The 9,785-nt window shown below is 31.4% G+C and overlaps 1 protein-coding gene across 2 annotated transcripts in view; it reads left to right on the top strand.

Moving 5' to 3' along the window:
- LOC108769283 (SUN domain-containing ossification factor) overlaps positions 1–4,307 on the top strand; it is a 52,954-nt gene extending 48,647 nt beyond the window's left edge. For both annotated transcript variants that reach the window (XM_018520174.1, XM_018520175.1), the window contains one exon: positions 2,815–4,307. In XM_018520174.1, the coding sequence (XP_018375676.1) occupies positions 2,815–4,140 (1,326 nt within the window). In that variant the 3' untranslated portion in view covers positions 4,141–4,307. The remainder of the gene's footprint in view (positions 1–2,814) is intronic.
- Positions 4,308–9,785: the final 5,478 nt, after the last annotated feature.

The following is a 9,785-nucleotide window of genomic DNA, read 5'->3' on the forward strand; positions in this document are numbered from 1 at the left end:
GAAACCATCACTGGCGATCGTTATCGATTACAACTGATACGTTTAAACCAAGCTTTGAAAGAAAAATGACCGGAATGGGACAATAGGCACAACAAGCTGATTCTGTTACATGATAACGCTAGGCCACACGTTGCAAAACCGGTCAAGAAATACTTGGAAGGAGTAAAGTGGGAAATTCTGCCCCACCCGCCGTATTCACCGGATATTGCTCCTTCAGATTTCCATTTGTTCCGATCCATGCAGTCGGCCCTTTCTAGAGAACGATTCAATTCTTATGAAGATATCAAAAAAATGGCTTGATGAATGGATCGCTTCAAAAGAACCAGATTTTTTCATTCGAGGAATCCGTTTATTACCGGAAAAGTGGGAGAAAGTTGTTGCTTCCGAAGGAGCATACTTTGAATAAACTCACTTATATAGATTTGTTTAAATAAACACATCTTTTTCTTTTCAAAAAAGGCGGAAACTTATTCCCATACTAATACAAGGGAAGCATCGATTCTATAATAATCGATTATGATCCAATCCGATTTTTAATTAACCGATTCATCGTAGAAGAAAACATCGATGTTGATAAAATCGATCCTTTAAGGAAATTGATTGCTAAATTTTATTTTTTTTTATTATTAATTTTTAGAAATATATTGAATTATAATTTTTAAAATTATTTTTATCACAAAATAAAAAAAGAAATAGAGTACAATTCTATGTACCTCCACAGAAAAAAAAGTTTACTTGTTTCAAATAAACACATTTTCTTGAACTGTAATTTATTGATTCAAGAATTAATTACTTGCCACAATAAATTTGTTTTTTGTTCCAATAAAATATTATCCTGAAGCGCAAATAATTTATCAATGAAGAAAATATTTTATTCTAATAAAGACATAATTACTTGTCAGTAGAAAATTGTTTTATTAAATCTAACAAATGTCATTACTTGAATCTGATTGTTGTTAATAATAGAACATTTTTCTTAAATTTATGATGACTATTAGAAACCGTACATTGATTATTTTTTATAAAATATAATTTTTATTTCAGAAAGCAATTTCTTGGTTACCAAAAATATTTACTAGTAATGAGAAAATTGTTTCATAAATAAATTAAATGCCTGCTAGGGACTGCCTCTCTAGTCTCTAATAAATCTAGAACTCTTGGATAGTTATATCTTTGGGTAGATCAATGAGAGCCAACCATAATCAATATCATTTAAAAAAAGATCGATGTACCGATTAATCGAATTCTGAAACATCGAATCAAACATCGATTTTTTTTATAATCAATGAAGCATCGCCCATCCCTAGGTCTGCCACGGTAGTGACGCTGCGCGTAACTTAGCGCCGAGACACTACCAGTGTCTCCAGATAAAATACTGTAATTAAAACCCTCAATAAGAGAGCCAGTCAAATACTGTTCCATAGGATTCAGCACAATGTAATAAAAAATACTCTTGCACTGTCTTTTCGTTTAATCCGTTTTTAATAGTTTATTGAATGTTAACAAATATCGTTCACAATGTCCTAACCACGCATGCTGGTTAATTTGTTCGCATTAACACGACGCACTATGCATTACGACGAATAACGTTCGCTTTGTGTTCTACGCATTGCTGTTGCGGCGGATAACGTTCGCTTATAAGTTGTGATCACTTATAGACTTATATCGACAGCGCCTAGGGGACAATGCCCTGAGTCGATTAATGAACATGTTAAGGGCTGTTGCCCAGATATATAATAAACTTGGCACAGAAATCGCGACAACACCTAGAGAGAAATCTCTTGATCAATCGGCTTAAGTGACACAGCTCGAAATCAAACGATAGAAGCAAACTCTATGATGATCGCGAGATGAATAAGGAAGCGGTATCGGTTCGTAAAAATCACGACGCGGTGGAAGGGAACGCACCCCTAGTCGAATCCGGGCCCTAATTAGCCGTTCGTTGGTTATGAGTATCAAAGGACGGCCGTGTACCTTGTCGCGACCGTACGGCGCCGCGATCCGTTTTTTGTCGCTGTTGCTAACGTCTCACCGTCGGAATAAAACAATTGTGTATTGAGTATATGTGCGGACTTGTGTCAAAGCCGTCGTACCAAATTTACTGCGCGTGATCATGCATGATATAAAAGAGCTCTGATGCAACAAATACATTAAAAATTAGATGTTGACTGTTTCTCGTTTGAAAATTGACTGATGTAATCAAACATTACATCAGTCAGTTAATTTTTAATGTATTTGACTGGATCTCTTATTGAGGGTTTTAATTACAGTATTTTATATAAATTAACAATATCATAAAATACTCGTAACTAATGAATTCTCAAATCGTTTGATACAAGTCTGGGACAAACTGGATTCTCGATTTCAACCGAGGATCAATTTGGCAAAACTGTTTTATCGAGGGACATAATGTAATCTACTGTTGACTGAAGTATTTTAAATCTTCTTATCTTATTGCAATCTGTCATAATACTTTTTGACGTTTGAATTCTTTATATATTGACACTTCACCACTGGTGAATTGGAGATGGTTTTTTTTTAATTTCGTTGTATTTGATATTTATTTGATTTGTTAATTTAATATTGTATTTCTGCGTTTTTTAACTGAAGAAGGCTTTATAAGCTGAAACGTTTGTGTAGAATATTATTTAGTATTTATATTCTTATGTTAATTATATTAATTTAAAGTTATTCTAATTATAAGCTTGAAACAAGCCACGACATTGTTTAATTTTTTTTTAAATATACGAGCATTTTTATTCTAATTTTAAATTATCAATATTATTAATGCAATTAATATTCTTTTTTTTTCAGATTTTAGAAAGAAACATGTCACTCAGCGGGCAATATTTAGAAGAGTTAAGTCGTCGATACAAAAAGCAAGTCGAAGAAATGCAGCGCTCATTGGAGCGTGCAGTAGCTGCTATGGGTGAGGAATCGCGAAAGGGTGAAGAACGTGATGCTAAAAGAGCGGAAGAAATCACCGCTTTGAGGGAAGAAATTGTGATACTCTCCAAATCTGTTGAAACTCTTCTTTATGATCGGGACAGTTGGCGCAGCCGAATATCTGCGATCGTTCAGCACGCCTTGTTAATCTGTCTGGAAGTTATCGTCATTATCTTGATTCTCTCTTATTGTCGTCGAAAAGAAGATTTTGAGGAAGAAAAACTCGAATCGGACACGAGAAAGGACACCATGCGTCGGAAGAGCGCGGAGAATTTTAGTTCTCACGCCGCGGCGAAGAAAATGAAGAAACGGCGACCTAGCGAGATTGCTTCTTATATTAGTGGAACATATCACGAATTGATGATCGATGATCGACCCTTTGAGACAAAGAAGGAACGAAAGAAAAAACGCAAGAAAGAAGCAATTACCGCCGGTACTAAAGTAGTTAATATCGATGCAAAACAAGAAATGGTTCGTTATAAAAGTGTATTAAATGCGATCCCTGGTGGTACGACGTTACCGTCGAGAAGAGCATCGTCCATAGATCCGCCACACTCCAAAGAATCGCAGGATTCGGTCGATAAGAGACCAGAATCCGCGCCCGAGACTGCCATTGGTTGGTTCAACGATCAAATAGAAAGAATAGAACGAATCGCGCAACCTACATCAGAGGATAAAGCCTATAAGATAGAATCCAGAATGAGTTCCGACCTTGGTCGTCAAGACAATAAACTCAGTAAACCTAATACGTCATTAGTGATTGTAAATAGGTCCGTTGAAAGATCAGGCCCGCGTTCAAATACGGTTGAACGGAAGAACGAGACGTCAAAGAACGGCTCGTTCAGAGCTGGCAGTATTCTTAAAGGTGCGAGATTGAGTTCGCCATCCTTTATGAAAACTGCCCTGGGTACGAGAAGCAAAAGGAAATTGTCCACGAATTCCACGAATTCTACGAATTCTGAAAAATGGGAGTGGAGCCAAGATTCGGAGCATTCAAATGACAGGTCCTCTCAGTCCAGTCCTACAGACTTTAAAACGCTGTCGCAGATTATCAGTGATCGTGCCAATGGGAGTACCGCGAACGGTTTAATTGAAGAAAGTGACGAGTCGAGAAGCAGTAGCGCTACGCCTACTTCGATTAAGAAAGAAAAGAGAAGCACTGGTTTGAAGAAAATGGTGAGAAAGTTTTTCTGATTGAAATAGATCCGCCGCAGATACAAGCTGAACTGGAGCATCGATTCTTATGTCGAATCGATCGCCATATAAATGTTGCATATTTGTGAGAGTTTTTGGTTTGATCTTGCTTCATTACTTTTTTCTTACTTTCCTTGTTTTGCTCATTTAATTCAATTAATTCAATTGTATAAATATAAGATTTTAAATACTTTATCGCACGATAAATTGAAGTAATTGATTAAAATAGGAAAGATGAAAATATGAGACAGGATTAAACAAAAAAATCTTGCGAGTTTAACTAAATGTAGGGATATTCGCACTTGATAGAAAATGAAAAGTGGTTGAATGGAGTTAAAAAAACTTACTATAATTACAATATACGAATACTTTCTGTGAAGCACGATCTTTATTTCACAATTACTAGTCTTTCTATGGATTGGAGTAAACAGTGTGTATTAATTATTCCAACTATGTGTGATTAAAGTTTAATTCTTTTCTTATTAAAGACTGCATATAATTTGAAGAATATATACTTAGAGAGGAAGTCTTGAAATAATTTACACATTTTGAAATAGTAGATCGAAATTAAGAAAAACCTTTTACGTGATCGCCTAAATTTAAGACACTTCTTCCACTTTGTAATAATTCTTAGCTTTATACGCCGTTATCAGAGAATTACGCTTTACTTATTAGTGATAATAGTATCATACGTAATCAGTTTGGCGTACATGTTAATGGCGATTGCAGCAAAATACGTAAAATACGTTTATTATAAAGCATTCTCTGACAAGAGATTAAATATGATCCCACCATTGCGACAAATAGGAAAAGAGGAATAAAATGACTTACGAAGATTAGCTTAGGATATATACTTATGATTGTTTAGTAATCATTACAACAGCAGTTACTACAACGGTCTAGAGAACATTTCTACGTTTTTGTTTTAGATCGGATTATTTAATTTCTGCCTATAAATCATCGCCAAAGAGGAAAAGAAAAAAAGAAAGAATGAAAGTGAATGAACAAACGAAATGTTACGAGTAAAATCTTATTAGAATATTAGCAATAGTAATATTGTAACCAACATTTACTACTGCATAACTAAAGAGAACTAATTTTTGTTATCAATGCTACATCTGAATATATAAAATAGTATCAAAAGAGAAAAATGAAATCTTTTAAGTTCACCGGTGATTACACATTTCATTATTTTCTTTTATCATTGTAAAACTAAAAAAGCGATATCATGATACAAAGATAAAAGAAACGTACGATTTAAAGTAATTCGATTCAATTTTGTTATTAACGAATTATGTATGCACACCCCCTGAAGGAAATGATCGGATAACTTCATATGGAAAACCAACGATCCAATTTTCTTGTGTATAAAAGAGAACTAATGTTTAATTATTATACGTATGAATAGATAAAATAATATCAAAAGTGGGAAAAAAATGACATCTTTTTATCTTAAGAATAAAATTGTTGTTACTTTGGATTCAAATTCACAAAACGTCGGCATGGTACTTCATAAATGTATTATGTATACTTAATCTATCCATTATTTTATAAATTTTTGGCTATATATTATTTGGCTATATATTTCAATTAGCTCTTTCGAATTTTAAATGAATGTATGATTTTGAAAAGGAATTGAATTCTACTTGGCTGCAAGAATAAGATAAGTTTGGTTTTTCCAACAAATAAATTTTCTACTTATATTGAAATATTAATGTATGGTTTTATCTAGCCTAGCTATATACAAAAAAGTCATATTTTACACTGGTCATTTCACATTTGTTAATAGCTCTTACAATATTTAAAATGTATTATAATTAGAGAGAGAAAAGTAAGAAGATTAGAAGAAAGATAACTGCAACCAAATAATTGCAGCGGTTTCTATTTTTTATTTCTTCAAGTAAAGCGATATAAATATTTGATAAAATATTAAACTCTCTCAGATTTCTCTTGTATTTCTCTTCTTTTCTAAAAATAAGAATTATAAATAATAAATTTTCTTGTGTATCTAAATTTTTAATTATTGAAAATTTTAATTGTTTTGCAGATTTTATTTATAAATGAAAGAAGAATTTAAAGATATGTTATATTATATATGTGAAGTTTCAAAAAAAAAGATTTTCTATTTGCTCAATCTTTCGTGAATTATTATTTGACTTGCTTTCTCTGATCCGTTCTCGTCTTCCAGCAGTAATATATTAAGTAACATTTATTCTATAAAAACACGAATTTTTAGATATAAGTAGTGGTGTCACACACACACGCGCGCGCGCGCACATACACACACACACACACACACACACACACACAAAACATCAGTCTTAATCCTTTTCCTTTTCCTGGGATTTAAATTTACGTCTGTATCGGGAATTATAAATAATACTAAATGCAATCGTATAATTTTCGACATATAACAGTATATATAGCACACAACTGTTATTTATTAAATAGTAAATAACTATGTTTAGCATTAAATGTAAAAGAGGTATATATGTGCAGACGTTTCTTTGTCGACATATTAATTTTACATGTATTGTGAAGATATTTCAATTAATAATGATTATGCCAGCATTTTGTATTTGATAAAGAAATGTGCTGTGATAAAACCCTTCTGAGATTTGTGAAATGCAACGGTTGCAAATTGAATGCAAGGAGATGTAGGGAAAAAAAGAGAAGGATTAAAAGCAGAAAAGTAAAGAGGAGTAAGAATGCAAATTGACTTAAACTTTAATCAAAGATGTGTCCTATTACTTAACATGCATTTAAAGACTGTAAATAATGATTTTGTGAAACGTATATGGTATATGTGAACAATGGTCAAGACTTTTTCACGACCTTGTAGGGAATATATTTTCTAATTGTAAATTTTATTATTATTCGCTTATATTGTCAATCCGGTGATTATATTTATATGCGTTACGATAAAGTACTTTAGTAATTTTATAGTAGTTTCTGTTACTGAATGAGATCACTATTGTCATTAATGAATTTATGTACATGATATTTGGAACGTTGTAAAAATTAAATGAAAATGCGGAGCTATTTATAGAACACAGTTTTATCAGTGTGATATTTATGATTTTTTTCTAATTTAATATAAAAAAATATGCATCATCGATAGATAAGAGGCAATTACGTAAATGAGAAAATGACCTGTAATTATTGTATCATACATTACTATTCTATTATTTTATGTTATAACCCAAAATTATTTGTAGCAACTTACAATTGCATATGTTACAATTATATATGTTACTTAAAATCTGTGTTTAGAGACACTAGAAACTTTAGTTTGATAACTAAGAGTAAAATTGTGAAACGTAAAATTTAACGTAAGAGATGCATACTTTGAATTGTAGAGTTGATTTAAGCAATTTTCGGGTTTTCTACATATCTATTTATGTACATATATTTGCATTATTATAAAAATATTTAAAAATATTTAGTCAAATTAATACATTGTTTTATATCCATCGAAAAAACAATTAAACATAATATTTAAGCATCACGACACGTAAGAGAACATTACATATCGTTTATTTACAGTTATTAGTAGAATTATATAATACTTGTGAATCTTTGTTCGTGTTATTTATTCATTTACGACAAGGATTATTTATTTAACGCTTTATACCCTTGTGTGTAATAATTATAATGCGAATGATTTTTTAAATTCTATTCTAATCATTTATTAATAACGTTTTATTGAAGAATTATGGGCCTCTTCAACTGTATTATTTTTGCGTAATTATCTTGTGCTAGTCTTAACTGCGAGACATCTGTCATTTACATTATAAGATATTAATTTTCTCGAAAAAGAAAGTACATAGCACATATCTACTGATTTTAATTTTTATAAAGGTATAAATAAGAAAGGTATATATATTTAATGTCACGTTTTCATGCAGATATTTGAATTTTTAAATAGACGTGTATAAAAAAGTATGTAAATATATTGTAGAGCAAGTAAAATGATAATATCGCGGATAGTTGTATTTTCTGTATACATTATTTCTATTTATCAAGCTTTATGTATATGTACATATATATGTGTTACACAGTGCCGACATTGCCCGAGCAATGCTGACACTGTACAGTAGGCAACTTAGGCAATGTCAACATTGCGCACTTTGGTCGCACATATATACATGTGCGCGCGCGCGCGTGTGCGTGTGTGTGTGTGGGGGGGGGCGTGTGTGTATATATATATATATATAAACTTCTGTGTGTACTGTTCCCATTTATAAATTTGTATCACACATACTATTATTTATTTTTAATAACTATCTCAAAAAAGGCTCGAAAGAATCAATCAATAGTAACAATAAAAAACAAGCCCGTTCAAGCCAACATCTGTTTTTCGGATGCACAATTTATTTACGTGTGAATTAAACAAATCATATCAATTAAAAAATAAACGTTTCGACCATTTTGGTCCTTATCAATATCATATTTAAAACGCTAGCCTAGTATTCATAACTTCCAATATCATTCTTTCAAAGAAGAATGGACAGGATTGTTATGGAGCATGATATTGGAAGTTATGAATACTAGGCTAGCGTTTTAAATATGATATTGATAAGGAACAAAGTGTAATGGTCGAAACGTTTATTTTTTAATTAATATGATTTGTTTAATTCACACGTAAATAAATTGTGCATCCGAAAAACAGATGTTGGCTTGAACGGGCTTGTTTTTTATTGTTACTATTGATTAATTTTAATAAATATATGTATATTATATAGAAGTTTTAAATAAAGTTAATTGTCTAAATTTTCTTTTTGAAAAGAGAGAATGAGTTAAATCTCAATTCCAACGATTACTTATGGGAACAGTCATACGGAAATAAAATCCTGATATTAAATAACGAATATTTATTTAGCCGGACCAATTTTCCGTACTTATATTTTCAATATTAATTTATTAAGCGTAATAGATACACGAAAAAATAGTAAACAAACTTTATGTTAAATATTTATATTAATCATTTGATTATATACTATAAATGCATCTTTCATACATGTCAATGTGTCATACGGAACGACAATTTATGATTTTTTTATTTATACTCATATTTATTTGCTATAGATACGTTCCTATACTTTTATATAAATTTATAATATATAATAAGTATTCGAATAATTTCTTGTATTATACTTATGCATTAGGAAGGTATGTGTGAAAAAACAAATTATATGTGTGGTGAAGGAAAATATATATAAGATCGTTTGTGCGCCTATTGTTGGATATTTAGTCAATTATTGTAATGACTATTACATACTTATGCGCCTGAATTCCAATTGCTTGTAATTAAATTGTATCTCTGTAAATACGAAAGAGTAATGTACGTTGCATATAATTAATTAATGAAGGAATAAAGTTGCCAAAAAATTCGTCATATAAATATTGTTATATTGCAGATTTTTATGGATATACATACAAACCCTAATAACACAGGGACGTCCTATGGACATCCTGTGGACGTCCTGCCGGCTAAACGGGATGTTCTATGGACTATGATATGAGCGCCTCATTATGTCCCACATACATCCGTTGGACATCCATTGTGGTATTATCGGGGATTAATTTAGGATATATTCAGGACTATTTTAGGACTTTCTGGATGATTTCAGGACTATTTCAGG

The sequence above is a fragment of the Trachymyrmex cornetzi genome, unplaced genomic scaffold, assembly GCF_001594075.2.
Source record: "Trachymyrmex cornetzi isolate Tcor2-1 unplaced genomic scaffold, Tcor1.1 scaffold88, whole genome shotgun sequence".
NCBI classification, from domain to species: domain Eukaryota; kingdom Metazoa; phylum Arthropoda; class Insecta; order Hymenoptera; family Formicidae; genus Trachymyrmex; species Trachymyrmex cornetzi.